Source organism: Patella vulgata, chromosome 4 (genome assembly GCF_932274485.2).
Source record: "Patella vulgata chromosome 4, xgPatVulg1.2, whole genome shotgun sequence".
Taxonomy (NCBI): Eukaryota; Metazoa; Mollusca; class Gastropoda; family Patellidae; genus Patella; species Patella vulgata.
Genome location: NC_065882.2, coordinates 48,012,142 through 48,030,824, shown reverse-complemented (window position 1 = coordinate 48,030,824; position 18,683 = coordinate 48,012,142). Strand labels below are relative to the sequence as shown.

Here is an 18,683-nt window from a genome sequence, read left to right as displayed (position 1 = left end):
AGTATATCCGACCATATTAAAGAAGTTTGAGGAAATATCTCCCTCAAGTAAGCCACATCCTTTGCTATTGACTTGGTCAAATCAAAAATAGACTTATCAGTTAAGTCGTTCCCTCCTAAATGTAATATAAGCATATCAGGAGGTCGCTTAGCTTGTAGCATCAAAAACTGTATGTTTGGTAATAACCCAGCCCAGACCCCACCTCTTTCTCCCTTCATCTGCCATGTTTCCTGCAGCACACCAGTAGCTTCAGCTCTGTGTTTAGCCCAGAAAATAATGGAACTTCCCACAAACCAAACAGTGTTACGTGTATCTACAATTAGAAATATGGCGTGTTATACCTATACTATAGAGTACAATTACAAGCGAATATAATTTTTATACGCGCTGGATTTCCACCTGCCCATTCTCATGATATCCTCCTCCTTGTAACCGCGGCTAGCAAGGTCCGTTGCCCTACCTATCCTGAATGAATGCGATTTGAATCGACATGCTGGGAGATCCAAAGATTTAGTTGCTTTGAATAGAATTGCACAAAATTGACTTCTTGTTAATGGTTTCTGATCAGCATGAGAAAAGTAATATTGAGCGTCTTGGGGTCTCATTCGATCAAAAGAGATGATAGCTCTAACGGGGCACGTAGAGTGATTCAACGCTGGTATACGTAAAGTAGTCGGTGGCCCTGACTGATTGGTTTTTGATGATGTTATTCTGATCAGCAAACTACGTTCGCTACCAATTCCCTCGATAGTGACATCGCCTTGACGAAGAGGGCGATCAGCATATGTCGGATCAGAATACACCAACTCACCAATACGCATCAAACCATAATAAGCCAACTTAAATGCAGATTCAAACAAAGTTGCCTCAAAGGAAGTATAACAAATAGAAGGTAAAATCGAACAAACAGCTCCTAAAATATTTAGAGTTAACGGTGCCCTTATATCCTTAGTGACTCGTTGTCTTCTATAACCAACCAAAATCTTTTTAACCAAAAAATGTGATGTATAATCATTAAAGTTCTGAATTTTGTTGAAAAAACTGATTGCCGACAAGTAAGACGTGATTGTTGCAGGAGCATAACCCTGATGGAAGCATGAGGAGATATAACATATTAAATCCTGCAATGACGCCTCAGACAATGAGTTTCCTTTACGGAATTTATTAAAATGTGTGATAGCTTGCACATATAATATTCTGGTGTTAGGAGCCAAGCTTGATTCAAGTAACTTTAATGTGGTTCGCTGAATATCTGCAAGACATGGTTGGGTACTGGACTGGGTTCTAGCTGTGCGTCTGGTGCCAACACACGAAATCGATCCATCTGAAAACGAGAGAGACTGTCTGCAATACCGTTATGAATGCCCTCAACGTGCTCAGCTCTGATGATTATATTATTTGAAAAACAAATTAAGGTTATTTCGCGCACAAGTTTCATAACATGTTCAGATTTTGATGTCATGGAATTGAGAATTTGTACAACTGCTTTGTTATCTGAATGCAAAAGAATCTTTTTATTTCTAAAATTAGGAGTCCAAATGAAAAATGATACAAAAATTGGGAATAATTCAAGTAGCGTTATGTCATCTAACAGACCAATCGCTTCCCACGTTCGTGGCCATGCAAGGTTAAACCACTGTCTGTTAAAGTATGCACCGCAACCTAAATTTTTCTGTGCCGAACTATCAGTAAATAGATGCAATTGTGCGTCCGTCGACCAGAAACGATCATGAAACAAGGAAATACCATTATATCCCGACAAGAACGTTTGCCACATCCTTAGGTCGCTTTTTATACCAGTTTTTAGTCGAATGTGATGATGAGGCTTTGATAATCCGCATGTCGAGTCGATCAATCTCCGACAAAATGGACGGCCAGGGACAATTACTCGACACACAAAATTAAGCGAGCCTATCAACGACTGTACCTGTTTAAGAGTGCACTTGTTACACCTTAGCATTGATTCGATTTTGTCCAAAATATCCTGAATCTTATCATGTGGAATGCTTAGTGTCATATTAAGCGTATCAATATGAATGCCCAAAAAAGTTAAAGCTGTTACCGGACCAACAGTTTTTTCCTCGGCAATCGGAACACCTAAGCTTGTTAGACAATCCTTGAAAGTGTTCATCAATAATGAGCATTCATTAGAATGTGGAGAACCCCCAAACATAAAGTCGTCAAGATAATGTAGCAATTGATCACTGCCAGCTTCCGAACGAACACAATATTCTAAAAATCTAGCAAATTTTTCAAATGTTGAACAACTTATAGAACAACCAAATGGCATACATTTGTCAAAATAATACAAATTGTTGAAAGTAAAACCTAGCTGATCAAAATCTTGCCTACGAACTGGAAGTAGTCTAAATGCACTTTTAATGTCAGATTTACCCAAAAGACAACCCTTCCCTAATGATTGCACCATGCCTAGTGCTGTATCGAAAGGCGTATATTGTACAGAAGCCATTTCCGGGCTAATAAAATCATTAACTGACTGACCAGCTGGATACGAAAGATGGTGAATCAGACGAAATTGACCAGCTTCCTTTTTTGGGACTAATCCAATGGGCGATAATCTTAAAGTAGGAATAGGTCGCTCACTAAAAGGCCCTTCGATTCTCCCGGCAGCTAACTCAGCTTTTATTTTCTCCTGAACCACTTCAGAATTTTTTAAAGCTGATTTCAAATTCTTAACATCTGAAGGTTCACGTGGCCCAGTATAATGGAGCGGAAAACCATCAGAAAACCCCTGCAATATTTCCTCCGCCTCTAGCCTATTCGGATAATTATTCAACTTAAACCGCAGATGATCAATGTTGATTGGAGACTTAGCAAGTGAAAAAGAAAACCAACTGGAATTATCTAACGAATCAACAGAACTTTGAAACACATTATAGCAAGAACTTGAACGAACGAAACCACCAGAAGAACTAGTATCTGGACGACTTTCCCCTACGAAATGAACCCCGCTGAAAACCCCTATTTGCTGTTTGATTGAATTGTTTATTTGTTGACCTGGGATCCTGAAAATCAGATCCAGTTCCACGATTATCAACAGCTGTGGTTTGCTTCAAGCAACTGCTCTTACCATGACCATGGGACCCGCAATTCCCACAAGAATGCTGATATTTACATGGATTATATGAACAATAACCTTGTTTATTGAAATCAAAACAGAGAAAAGGTTTAATGCCTTCTTTCTGTTTATAGCTAATTTGTGCACCGTACTCCGAATGATTCTTTGGCCTAGTTACCATGAGGCGCATCCAGAGATCTGGGTTTACTCTTGCCCAAGACTCACATGTATGCCTCTGTTGCCTCAATCGAAATTGCTCATCATACGAGCGCCACGCCGCAACAGGATACCTCGTGGAAGCTTCTCTTATTACGGACATATACTGCAATAAATCCCCTATTCTTTCAGGAAATTTCTCCCAATATATTCTGGCAAAAATTATGAACGCATTTGTCCATCGATCGATGTCCAAAATCTTCTCCGTAGGCTTCGGCTTAGTTACGATGGCTCCTTTTTCCAAATGTAGGACCGTTGTCAAGTTATCTTGATACTCAGTACCCACCTTAAGTAAATGTGCTAAATTTATGTATTGACACGACCAAATTTTATTTCTTATTGCAACGGGTACGTGTAAATAGAGCGAATCGTCCGCCGCAGATATTACACGTGGCGGCTCTTCCAAATCATAGGCGTTAAACTCTGTGCCAACTACGTTAGCCTGCTCTGACTCGGCTACTATTGGACAGTCATTAGACAAATCAATAGTCCTAGGATTATTAGGCCTAGCAACATAATGATAAGTGTCATTGTTTAAAACTGTAAGGCCCTGTTTTTGAGTTGGAGCAAGATTTGACTGATTCTGGGCCTGGTAATTAGGCCTAGGCCCGTTTGAGTTTGAAGCTACAGTACTCGCAGTAGCGCGTTGATTTTGAAAGAAATTTGTTGATCTTAATGCCTGCTCAAAATCTACAAAACCGTACTCACCCGGAGTATGCGTCTCATTGTTTGTAAGCCTGCCTCCGGTGGCTTGATATCCAGAACAGGATGGCAATTCTTGTGACACGTCCATATCTGTAGGCCTATCACCGGACTCTAAGGCATCTTCGGGGAGCGGAGGGCATAATTGTACATATTCAATAGGCCTATCTGAAGCAGTTTCAGGCCTCGGTATAGTTGTCGTTGATGACTTGGCCCTAGACGGTCTGCCGACAGGCCTTTTCCCTTTCTTCGATAGGCCTAAAACATCCGAATTTTTTCCAACTTTTCCGTTTTTCCCGATCGGCCTATTTAGCTGAACATCTCGCAAAGTAGGTCTCTTCGACATCTTGAAATACAGATTTCTGTCGGATGATTTTAATCAATCGATGATTAAATTACAATGAAAAATTGATGAGTTAAATCAAGCAAAAATTTGACTGGGTCTTCTTAAAAACGATAACAGTGAAAGTGGGGCTGGGCAGACGTCGTCTGTATTACGTCACAGTCAACGTGTGAACTACGTCATTTATTTTCCAAATACGGTCATGTCACGTAACGTGCTATTGCCCAAACATAGTCAATTTACCTCCGGTATGATCACGTGATCGATCACATGACCAAACGGGATCCCGTTCCTAAAATAAACACAACTATGGGGTAAACCATAGTTGATATTATTTTAGAAGGTGAAACCAGATACATACCAATACAAACCTAATGTTTATCACGCTTATTTAATTACTTACTCAAGTTGTTTTATATTACAGTGTCCAGTATTTGAAGTAACTGTCAGTGGTATTGAGAGTTGAAAGATGTTTGACTCAGATAAAGTGTTTGGTGAAGTATATGGCTGTCGTATAACAATCAAATTAATTTACATTAATTTCTTATGTCTTTTACACCGATTGGTTAAGTTTCTTTGTTGGTTGTCTGTATTGGTTTATGTAAAGGGAATCTGTACTTCATATACAATAATGTCAGTTTTCTTTAAATCGTCAACTTACATATGAAGAGTCCAGGGGAAGAACAATCCAAGTCACATTTTTGTCTTTTCGCATAAACAACTGACTTCCACTTTTCAACCAAATTAAGGTCAAATAAATACGATGGACTTGTATTTGTCCGGGAGGCCATTTCAGAAGGGCCTTGGTTCGATGTGACTCTGATCGTTTTTACCTAAAATTGATTGTTCCACAGAAAGTTAATACAATTTGCTACCAGATGGCGCCATTAACCGGGGTTCGTTGAAAAAGTGACTTAAATCATTCTTCCCCGGGGCTGTTCATATGTCATTTGTTTTTTGAATAAATGATTTTCCTTGATCGTTGAGATCCAAAATACATAACCTTAGATTTGAAAATATATTCAGACTGTGGGGAAAATCTATTTGTTTTCCAAGACCGGATTATACATATAAGCTGATGAATGGAGATGAGAGAACAGAATACACCAAAATAGTAATAGCCGATTGACACACTGTAATAGTTAACTTTTTTTATAATTTATTATGGGCTTATGATAGAATTTTAGTTTTCCATGTCGTCGGTCATATGCTTCAAGATAAGAATAAGTTCTAATTGATTTATAATTGAAAATATTTATATTAGATATTAGCATTGTTTTACTGCATGTTAGAAATGAAGTTCAGGTTCCCTTTGATAAACCATATACATGTATGTTTTAAAATGTAAGCAACTAAGTTGTGTTGTTATTTTAATTGGGTTTGTTATATTGATGATATGGTAATAATTTAATAATTATGTTTTGAAATGAAACCATGTATGTAATGTTTTAATTGGGTTTCTAGTAAATTAATGGTTTTAAAACAAAAGATACCATTCTCATTCTGTGCCATAATCAAGCCTAGTATTTTCAGCAAAGTCTCTGATTCTCATTTGCTTAAAGATTATTGCAGATAATTATTTGAAATCGTGCATTCCAAACATTTTCACTTGCCCATTTGTTAGACATGCTGATGGTCAATTTGTTTAAATATAAAGACATGTTTTAAAAAATCTTGTTACTAACATGAGAAAGTTCCTCAGGATTTCCCAGAATAGTTTTCCCTTGTTAGTGTGCCTGGCAAGGTTCCATGTATATGTTGACGTGAACATCTAAACCTTAGTAGTTGGAATTGGATGAAGAGTAGGCAGAAATGCTGCCGTCTTGGTAAAGTTACGGTTATAGCACACTACATGGCTTATTAGCCCAGTTGGTGCAGAAATTCCATATAATTTAACAGGTTTCTTTTTATTGCTGTTGTCTTGTACAGCAACCTTTTCCCCCCATTTGTTTTCCTTTTCCTTTGCATAAAACAAAAATGTTTGAATTTTAAAATTATGGAAAACTTTGGTGTAGTGTTTAGTTTGTATATGTATTATTTGAGGGCAAGCTTTTTTAAAGGTGTTCACTTTCGATTGTTTGTTTATGTTTACATAATCCAGCAGGACTTGTTAACACATAGTTCTTGTTTCTGTTCTGTTCATCTTGGCACTATAGCTGATACTGGTGAATACTTGTGTAGTATGAATACAACTATGGAGTCCATACAAAGGGAGCTTTTTACTCGCTTCATGCTCCTATATGAAGGCATCATTGATTGGCACAAATCCAAATCTAGATTTGTTTGTTTCCTATAATTTTCAAATCTAGATACTGGTAATATGGATACCTAGAATACAAGTAAACCGTTGGACATGTCGGTCTACCACTGACCCGCAACTGGAAAGGCAACCTCAGTTGAGTTCCATGGCAATCAAACATGGCCTTAAGTTCTGTTCAGAAGTGCATAAATTGTTTTGTAATGTAATATGGTAGACAACCCAAATTGCCCATTTGCTTTTTCCGTTGTTAAAATGTAATTAAACCTTACAAGTATTTGATATCAAATCAATGAAATATTGGTAAAATATCGGTTTTGGTGGTATGGAATATGCCAAGTTGTATCATCTGATTAATCTTATGAAAGATAATATATATCTTAATATGCTTGTGGCTTTAATCAAAAATCACTTAACAATCTTCAAACATAAATTATTAAAGTAAAAAATTATATTATTAATTAAAAAAAATTATTGCAAATGGTCTACCATCAATGATGAGCTAAAATGCATCATGAGCAGATCCATATGGCTACCATTTCAACTGTTAGATTAAGTGGAAATTTGCATTGGTTTCAAAAACACCGAATTGTCATGTTTTCCAGAACTTGAATTGGTATCAGAAATTGACATTTCAAAGGGTGTTGTATCATACTAATGGGAATATTTTTTCCTTGAGCTTGAAATAAATAAGTCATTTGTGAAAAACATTTACATGTTATTTATTTAAGTTCTACATCTAAGAGTCCTATAAAGATTTCCTTAATTCTTATATATTAGAAATATATATTTTAATAATTTCCATTATACTTATCAATTAAAAATATATATTAAGAAGGGCAAGTCTTAAGGGGTGAGGCTACCCGAAAAATGCTTTCTGAAATTCTAAAGCTAGTGAATTGAAGATGGCACAAGTAGTTAGGAAATGTAATAAACACGAGAAAACTAACATTAAAAATAAAGAAAAAAAAGTTGTTGCCAGTTGGAAAAAGTATGAAAAAAGGTAGGTACACCATATCTCTGGCACTAATAATTAAAGATATTACATTTCCTATCTACTTGTACTATTTTCAATTCAATAACATTAACATTTCAAATTAAAAAATTTCTAATAGCCTCCCCCCTTAATGAATAAAAGGAGGAGTACATATATTATTTTAAAAATTTCATTAATACTTACATATTAAAACAGATATTTAGAGAAAAATAAAGTAATAAAAGTAAAAGTTCTAATAAATACAAAAGGAGGATTACATATTATATATATATATATATAAACTATCCAAGAGACATTTTTTACCATCATGTTATTAGGAAATCAAAGTCTGTATTCATGGTTATTATGGATATATCAGAAGTGCCTTTTGTGTACAGGCAGAAAACATTCCCCCTTGTGATATTATTTCACATCCAACTTGAAATAGTCTTTAAAGCCATTTTGTCTAAGGGGTAATTTTTGCTATGAATACAGGATTTTAAACAGCCTTAAGTATTAAATGAATGCATGTACTGTCATATTTATCATTTAGGGGGCTGTGTCATATGATATGGCTCTATGTGCAGATATAGCATTTTCCTTACCCACAATGTATCCACACTTTTCCCAGACAATTCAATATAAATTCAAACCATTTATTATAATTTATAATATAACAATGTTAAAGATTAAAAAAAAAAAAATTAAAGATGAAAGAATTCCTTAAATATATCTTCATTTATTTGAAGAAAAAAAATATAATCATCAAATTTTTTTAACTTGCTTATCAAGGTTCTTTATATTAAATCTACAAAATAATTGTATTTTTCTTAATCCGCGTAGAATTCCATTTTGTCGTCAGATATCATATCCTCTGTGAAATCCTAAAAAATTGTGAGAAAAAAAAAGTAATATTAACAAAAGGTTTTATAAAAACAAAAGGAGGATTACATATATAATTTATAAATATTAATATTATTTCTTGGGGAATAAAGTAAAACATCCTTGTGACATTTTTTACCACCAGGATTTTAGAAAGACTTAAGTATTAAATACTTTCATATTTATCATTTATAGCACATTCAAAGAGGGGTTATTTCCTTACTCACCCTGTATCCACACTTGTTCCACACAGTTAATATAAAATCAAGCCATTTAGTATAATTTATGATATAACAATGTTAAAGATTAAAAAAAAAATTGAAGAACAAAATTATTTCATTATATTTTCATTTATTTGCCAAATTTGAAAAACAAAATTCATCAATAAAATAAATTATTATCAACTATCCTTAAATTCTCTGAAATCTACAAAATAAATGTATTTTTCTTTATCAGCATAAAATTTCATTTTTTCATCAGATATCAGATCCTCTGAAATTCTAAAAATTGTGAAACCAAACATTTTCCTTCATCTGTTTGGAAAGACAATTTTTCAGCATGTGTGAAATTAAAAAAAAAAACCTCTGTAACAAAATATTTTCCTTTATCTGCATGGAAAAAGTAGTTTTCATCAGATATTCAACCTGTGTATCGACATTGTCACATCCTCTGTGAAATTAACAAAACTGTAACAAAATATTTTCTTCCATCTGCATGAAAAGAGATTTTTTCATCAGATATACAACAGATGTATCTGTGTTGTCGCATCCTCAGTCAAATCTACAACACCATGTCTCTAAAATATTTTCTCAATATGCTAAATGATGATATTCTATCTTGTTCATAAACTTCTTGAAAATAATATCTTATTGCAATTTTTATTCTACTGCATTCAATATATTTTTGGGGTGTTTTGGTTTGTATTCGACTACATATTGCATGATTTTGGTTAATTCCATGACTCAATGTGAACTTTTCCATTAGCAAAGTTCCCCAATTAATCACAATACAGCATTATCTTGTGATTTCCCACATATTATGTATGGAAAACAGTTGTTTAACAAGTTCACCTCTTTGGTATTTAACCCATTATTGTCACCAATTGTAAGAAATGTTATATAGAGTTATAAATTTTGTAATTTGCAAATTCTTCTTTCAAATGATCACCAAATCCTTTGCCTGGGTAACTAGTTACATTGTTGAACAGTGTGATGGTGAAACCAGAGTTTGTATTTAAATATTATCAGCTACCTTATAAGTGAAATAATTTCTTCGAATTGAGTATTGTCAATCTCAATTAGTTCATTGACCATTATTTTATGTCCATCCATTAAAAAAATATAATATATTGACTGAACAATGATTGATATAAATCTACTCGGAGAAGATTTGTAAATCCTGTTTAAGGATATATATTGTCTACTCAGGATTGATGCCAGTAATATGTTTTCATGATGAACACAGAAGGCAGATTTGATTGGCTTCCGCTGACAGTCAGATAAATTCTAGTTTTTTTGCTTTATTATGTGAAGAATAGAAAACTAGACACAGCTTTTCAGCTATTTTGGTACATTTTGACATTTAATTTGCAGGCTTAAACCATTTCTAGGAACAGTTAATCTGTGAAATCTTAAATTGCTCCTTCAAAGAATCCAGAATTGGACTCTTCTTAGCCATAGGTGACCCTAGTTATGGATAGTTTTGAGTCAGGGTGGCTCTATCTCTACTTAATTACATACGAAAACAGATATTTTGGGCATTTACTCTGAGAGTGAGAGAGACAATGCATGTAGTATTACTGGATTGTGGTCTTTGACTTTCACCATTGTGATGTTCTTCCAAGACCTAAACAACAGACTACTACAGTTCAGGTCCTTTTATGATTTTATTTTTTAATAACATCTGGCTTTGATATTGCTGTTATGATAGTCTGGGTGAGCTATGTCTAATCACAGTCCCGCTCTCTTATTTAAAGCTGCCAACACCCCTAATTGCATAATGTCAAAGAATGACTAAAGTACTAATTTCTAAATTTGGAATAGACACGCCCCATACCTTGCAAATTAGCAGGAACTATTACCTAATTTGGTCAACTAAATACATTCCATTACCATTGGTGCAATTTCATAAATAAAAGAGGATATGATGTGTTTATGATAACCAAAAAGGTAAATGACCAGTCTCTGTATTTTGTTAACCTATGGATCATTTTAATATGTCAAAATATCATATATTTCCATAGTGTTATGTGATGTCCTATCTAATAAAACTCGTTTATGAATTTCAAACCAATAATAGGTCAAGGCCATAATATTGTTACATGCGTCTCTGACATTGGTATTATTATAATAAAACAAATGATAATGAATATTATTGCCATATTTACCATTTTAAAAAAAAAATGTTTAATTATTACAATATATTATTTTATAGAAAAACAAAAAGAGGAGCTGTTCCATATTTTCTATCTTTATGTCCAGTTGACATTTCTTGTTTCAGGTGGATATCAGAGTATGTCCACCACTTGACTCTATTTTATATGTAGTGTAAGAGATGTGCAACAGATTTAAGTAGTTTGTTGGACAGATTCTTTATATTCTTTGAATAATGGTTTAAATTTGTTTGCCTTTCCCCAGCTTGTGTAAATTTATGAATTTTGTAATGTTCCGTCTTCATAATAAAGCATTGTATACTGAATTTTAATATAGTTTTTAATTAGATATTAACATAAGTTTGTTTCATGTTCCTGTAGAGGACAATTTTTATGTATCTGATAAATACTTGGTATTTTTGAAGTATTGCTTTTCTGCACCATATATATTATATGCTAAATTGCTATGTCCTATGTAATGGTGTTTTTGATATAGTTTAGGTGAAAGAAGTGACAATATGAGTTTTGGAATTTAGGCTTTTGTACAGATTTTTATACGCCCACATTTTCATGTGGACGTATGTTGTCATCGCCCCTGTCCGCCCGACCGAATGTCCGCAATTTGTTTGTGGACACTCTACAAGTCAAAATTTTTATCCAATTTTGATGAAACTTAAAATATAGGTTTATATCCCAAAGATCTTGATATTGGCATGTATCGGACCGTAACTTCATGGATAATGGCTTCTGATTTTATGAAAACTCACATTTTTAGCTTGTGGACACTCTACAGGTCACAATTTTTATCCAATTTAGATGAACTTGAAATGTATGTTTATATCCCAAAAATCTCGGCTCCTTTAGATATTCACGCATATCAGATTGTAACTTCCTGGATTATGGCCCCTGATTTTACAAAATATCCAGATTTTAGGTTGTGGACCCTCTAGAGGTTACAATTTGTATCTGATTTTAAAAACATTTAAATATATTAGTGTTACAACTTAATGATGGTTGAGTTTGAATTAATTGAAAAAAGGAACAAAACTGCCAGACAAATTGGCCGCTCCTCCTAACGTAAATAGTGTAAAAGTATGTAATACAAGGATGTGGGTGGACCCTCTAGACATCAGAATTTTTATCTGATTTTGATGAAACTTAAAATATATGTTTATATTCCAGAGATTTTGATTCTGGATTATGTTCCCTGATCGTAGGAAAAAGTGCTTTATGTTTAACTTGTTTTCTGTCCATCAATTGCAAAAAGTGGGCGTATCTTGCATGGCAACCGCTTGTTCTGTTAATTGTATACTTGTACTGAATTTATGTCTTATATATTTTGCTTACAAGAATATTTCGCTTTGCTTTAGAATTTTTTATATGCCCACCTTTAATGTGGACGTATATTGGTGGGCCCAAAAAGCCCCTGTCTCTTTCTGTTTTTTTTTTAAAAAAAGATATCTTTCTCTGCCACTTGCATGTGGTGATTATAAATCGTGAACAATTTCATAATTATTCTTTTCTTTAAAATAAAACTTCTTTATTGAATTATTGATGTATGTTATTTATCACCAATATAAAGTTATACAAGAAAATTCTTATTTATGTAAGGTGTTATCAGTTGTTTTAGCAAGAGCTCAGATACACTTTTTATAGGCCTACATTTACATGCGGACGTATATTGTCGTCACCCCTGTCTGTCCACAATTTGTTTGTAGACATTCTACAGGTCATAATTCTTATCCGATCCAAAAGATCTTGGTTCCTTTCGATATTGGCATGTATCAGATCGAAACTTCATGTATTAGTGCCCCTGCTTGTAGGAAAAATCATGCTTTTAGCTTGTGGACACTCCAGAGGTAACAATTTTTATCCCATTTAAAAAAAAATTCTGATTTTAATGAAACTTGAAATGCATGTTTATAAGTTAACCCAAAGATCTTGGGTCCTTTCGATATATGCTCAATTGCCTGAATTATGGCCCTTGATTGTACGAAAAATCACATTTTTACACCCTAATGATGGTTGAGCTCGAATTTCGTGAAAATCGGACCAAAACTGCCGGACAAAATGGCCGCCCCTCGTATGCAAATAGTGTAAATATATGGTGTATCAAGGTTGTGGAGCCTCTAGAGGTCACGATTTTGATCCGATTTTGATGAAAACTTGAAATACATGTTTATAACCCACAGATCTTGGTTCCTGTCAATATTCACGCATATAGGATCGCAACTTCCTAAATTATTGCCCTTGATTGTACGAAAAATCGCGTTTTTAGTTTGTCTCTCAAGAGGTAACAATTTTTATCCTATTTAAAAAATCGTTTGAATATATAGATAGAACTCAATGACCATTGGACACCACTGTATTCAGTGATATTTTCTTGTATTTGCATGTAGTTATAGAATAAATCACCGTTACACCCTAATGATGGCCGAGTTCGAATTTCGTGAAAATGGGACCAACATGGCCTCCCCTCCTATGCACATAGTGTAAATGATATATCAAGGTTGTGCACCTTCTAGAGGCCACAATTTTGATGAAACTTGAATTACATGTTTATAACCCAAGATCTTGGTTCCTTTGGGTATTCGCGCAGATCGGATCGTAACTTCCTGAATTATGGCCCTTGATTGTACGAAAAATCGGTATTTTACACCCTAATGATAGTTGAATTCAATCTGGTTAAAACAAAGATCCTATTTTGTTTCATTTTTATATACTATTCAAAAAAAGTAGGGGATATTTGATTTTTAAGTGTTATTAAAGTCACCTAATGAAACTGACGAAGAAACAAATGACAAAATGAAATGAATTTCACATTCATCGATTTATTCCAAATGATCGTTAGACTAAGTAAGGCACAGACTGACCATTATAAGGGTAAAATGATACCCGGGGTCAAACGGCAAAGTTACCACAGCATCACAACCAAGTCAGTAACGGGTAAATCCTCCTCTGTTTGCCAAACAAGCATTGATCCGACGTGGCATACTCCTAATGAGACGTCTAAGGTCATTTTGGTCCAGATTGTCCCATTCCTGTTGCAACGCAGCAGCAAGTTCTTGGACATTGGCAGGACGTTGTTGACGTTGACGCAACCTCTGTCCAAGCATGTCCCAGACATGCTCGATGGGCGAGAGGTCGGGACTCAGTGCTGGCCAAGGTAATGTGGTGATGTTCTGTTGTTGGAGGTAACCTGTAACGATCCTGGCCCTGTGACATCTTGCGTTGTCATCCTGGAAGATGAAACGGCGGCCATGACGTCGTGCGAACGGCACAACATGGACTGCCAAGATGTTGTCCCGGTAGTACTGGCCTGTAACACGCCCTGCAACAACATGTAAAGCCGTTCTTCCAGCAACAGTAATGCCTCCCCACACCATAACAGAACCACCCCCAAATCGATCATGTCTGATGACGTTAACGTCTTGGAAGCGCTCGTTTCGACGACGCCACACCCTCCTACGTCTGTCCAAAAAATCAACAGTGAACCTTGACTCATCTGAAAACATCACATTGCTCCAGCGTCGATTATCCCAGTGTTGACGATCCCTACACCAACGACGTCTTGCCTGAATGTGATGATCTCTCAAACAAGGGATCACGCGAGGACGTCGGGCGCGAAGGTGACCCCTATGCAGTCGATTGCGAATCGTCTGGCCACTCACTCTAACACCAGTGTCTGTTTGAAGACGAGCGCTGATCTGATTTGCTGTGATGACACGATTTCTCAAGGCCAAGGTACGGATAAATCGATCCTGGGCTTGAGTCGTCGCCCTTGGTCGACCTGAGCGTGGTCTGTCCTGTACAGATTGTGTATCACGGTATCTGGACCATAGCCTGCTTATGACAGACTGAGAAACATTCATCGTCCGCGCCACAACCGCCTGTGTTGTGCCGATCTGTAGCATGCCAAGGACACGTAACCTTTCATTTTGGGTAAGCCGACGCATATCAAAATTTGTTTTCTGGTCACTAAAACAATTAAACTGATGTTTCCACCCTGGAATTCAATGCCACAATGACTGTAATATTCAAAGTCAGAGTCGTGCAAATCTTGGGTTGGACCCCCATGATGATCCCAAGCATCACCTGCATTCCATGCGGTAGCTATTGGTGCGTTTGGGCGTCACATGTAACTGGAAATGTTTCTTCTGTTAGGTTCTATAGTGACTTTTTTCGTAGTCATTTGCATATTTTAGTATTATGCCCCCAAAATCAAATATCCCCTACTTTTTTTGAATAGTATAGTTCAAAATTTCGTTTTACTTGTCTTTACTACACTTGGATCTGGAAAAGTTGTCATTTAACTCGTGTTCTGAATGGTATCAGCGATAAGCCAATGAAACGGTCTGTTACGGCGAGCTTTAGGCGTGTTCTGCACAGAACTGTGGGAAATCCACTAGTAACATCAATGCTGATTGGTTAATGAAATGTCTGACATCATAGGGTCATAAGTCGGTCTTTTGACCCCTGACGTGACCTATCGCTATAACTTGTCAGATCTTCATGTAGTGTAAGCCATCGAAAGTATAAAATAACGAAACGAAATATAGATCTGTATTTTAATCAGATTGGGTTGAATTCGAATTTCGTGAATATCGGACCAAAACTGCCGGACAAAATGGCTGCCCCTCTTACGCAAATAGTGTCAATTAAATATATGGTATATCAAGGTTGTGGAGCTTATAGAGGTCACAATTTTGACCCGATTATGATGAAACTTGAAATACGTGTTTATAACCCAAAGATCTTGGTTCCTGTCAATATTCGCGCATATAGGATCGCAACTTCCTGAATTGTGGCCCTTGATTGTACGAAAAATCGCGTTTTTAGCTTATCCCCCTAGAGGTAACAATTTATATCCTATTTTTAAAAAAAAACGTTTGAATATAATATCACCGTTACACCCTAATGATGGTTGAGTTCGAATTTCATTTTGTGCACCCTAAGGGCAAGAAGGTGGTTTCAACTTCCAAGGTGCTCTAATGGACATATTTGATTTAGTCTTTATCTTTAACTTTTGATCTTTCGTGAAAGGCATGACACCTTTCTCTAACTTGGTTAAAGATCAAAACCGGTGGCAATACAAATAGTATTAAGAAAGGCCATACATCCATTGTCGAGGACCGAATGTATGAGGTGATATGTCTTTTTCCGGTCAAAGATTTCGACAAGAAACTTAGTTTCATCTTCGAACTGAATAAACTGAACATTGAGATATAATATACAGACATTTGCTAGTGTCATGGCCTATAAAACTAACTCACAGATTCTGGAGCCGTGGTTTGGAAAACCTGTTTAGCGCTCCTTGAATTTTGTCTGGTACCTTTGGTTCACAGGGTGTCTGGTATTCAAACAAAGCTCACTTCCTCGATAGTTTCCAATTCAGGGCCAAATGTGTCTGTTGGACAAGAAACTCGCTATGTACAGTTTACACAACATTCTTTCTATACAGACAAGATCAGGCGGTGTCGAGAGATTTACAACGACTACGAATATACCGCAGAATGTTGTAGTCTGACAATGTGATTGAAAAGAGCGTGCTCTCGGTGGTAAGAACCCGCCAATTTCAGATTGATTCGATTACTGATGCAGTCAACAGACCAGGCATCCCGCACTTACGCCAAGAAACTTATGACAGTTACCTTATCAAGTAAATGGGTAAATATTAAGCGTTTTAACAGAAGTTAATGTTCGGGGGTTTTAATATTAAATTTACGCCGTTTTTGATGAATTGGTAAGCAAGGTTATATCTCTGGAGGTTTGGTACTTAGGATATACTCTAGAAAGCACCATTTACAGCTACGAGAGAGTTGGGGCCCTTTACTGGGTCGGGCGGCTATTCGGCCCACGGTACCTACTGCGCCCCTGAGATGTATGCCATGTAATAGATATAAAAATTGACAAAAATATGTTTCTTATAGCCTTACATCAGAAAATATGGTTCTCTGATCAGTCATTTGAGAAGAACACTTTAAACATACATAAACAACCTTAATTATTAGAAGATTAAAATACAAATACAAAACACTTCTCCCTGTCCCGTCTAAAACAACACAATTCTAAGGAATTCATTTTTACTTTTTTTTACTGCCCTCTTACAAATAATATAAACTTATTCATAATTTGCAGTTGGTGCAAATCTTGTATGTATCTACGGAAATTTATATTTTCAGACTTTGTTTACTATTAAATTCAAACTTGAACTCGCCCACATTACAATGATCATGAAACTTTTAAAACAAATTTGATTTGCTCCTTTTAACTATTGTATGAAAAATTAAGCATGTTTTCTGTATCTTTTTGATGCAATATGTCAATGATAAAAATACATGTGATATTTTCAAGGGATTTCTGCCGTAAGTAATAATTAATGAAAGTCTGGAAAACTTCCAGAAACGTCTATGAACTTAAGGTCTGTTGTTAATGCCTTTATTTTTGGTGCACGCCACTATATGAATATTTAATTTAACCACATAATTTTCTTATTCTATTAATTTTAACAGAGCTGTATAAAAAAAAAAGACAGAACAGAATGATTTACTACTCATTTTTCTTTTTGTCCCCCGCCTTTCGAAAAAATGGGTTCGTCCGTATGTCTGTCTGTCCGTCCATCCGTCACACTTTTTGGGACACAATAACTCTCTTTCTAATTGAGCTAGAATGTTCAAACTTGGTGTAGGTGTTTATTGGGTCAATGCCTTGATGGAGTTCGAATGATAGGTTGATGTTTTGGGACACGATAACTTTAATTCTAATTAAGTGAGAGCGATGAAACTTGGTGTATAGAGAGATAAGCAATTTGATTGGTCGCGACTTTGGAACACAATAACTCTCATTCTAATTGAGTTAGAATGTTTACACTTGGCGTAGCTGTATGGAATTCAAAGATGAGAATTTTCTGCTTAGGGTAAGCAGAGATAAGCAATTTGATTGGTTGATGCCTTTGGAGACGATAACTTTAATTCTAATTAAACATGCATTATGCAAGAGCGAAATCTGCCTATTTCAGGTCTTTCTTTAGGCCTGAAATGTTATCTAAATTATTAATTAGACATTAATTAACCTATCCAGGCCATAATCAACTCTAGATGGCTGCGCTAGCCTGCGATCTTTAGTGGATTGTAAGCCGATTTACTGCATAACTTTCCTTCTCATTAAACGATTAAATGGATAATCGAGACTATGCTGTTTATCGTACTGACTTTAGTAATGATGACCGAGGCTTATGGGAATTTCAGTCGCTTAGTTCTCGGTTCATAGTGGATCAATTTGAATGAAATTTTCACCAAATTGCCTTCTACATTATCTAATTTTTAACTATTATAGTCAGAACTGCCAACTCGTTACCGAATCTCCCATAATGTATCTTTAAGTGAGAGTGAGGACACTTGATGTATAGCTTTATTACATCAATACCTTGACTTAGTTCGATAATTAACATTTTCTGCTGGGAGTAAGCAATTTGATTGGTCGAGACTTTAGAACACAATAACTCTCTTTCTATTTTAGGTAGAATGTTCAAACTTGGTGTAGGCGTTCATTATTAGGTGAATGCCTTGATGGAGTTCGATGATGAACATTGTCTGCTTACGATAAGCAGAGATAAGCAATCTGATTGGTTGATGCTTTAGGGCGCGATAACTTTTGTTATAATGAAGCGAGAGCGATGAAACGCCGAATATAGATTCATTATATCATTACCTTGACTAAGTTCGATGGTGAGAATTTTCTGCTTAGGCTAGGAGCGATAAGCAATTTGATTTTGGAACATAACAACTCTGCTTTTAATTGAGGTAGAATGTTCATTGGGCGAATGTCTTGACTGAGTTCAATGATTAACATTTCGAG

At 35.6% G+C, this 18,683-nt stretch overlaps 1 protein-coding gene across 1 annotated transcript in view; it reads left to right on the top strand.

Moving 5' to 3' along the window:
- The window catches only part of LOC126817428 (uncharacterized), a 45,790-nt gene extending 33,416 nt beyond the window's left edge, over positions 1-12,374 (top strand). The window contains exon 17 of the mRNA XM_050544398.2: positions 4,765-12,374. Coding sequence (XP_050400355.1) covers positions 4,765-4,806 — 42 coding nt within the window. The 3' untranslated portion in view covers positions 4,807-12,374. The remainder of the gene's footprint in view (positions 1-4,764) is intronic.
- Positions 12,375-18,683: the final 6,309 nt, after the last annotated feature.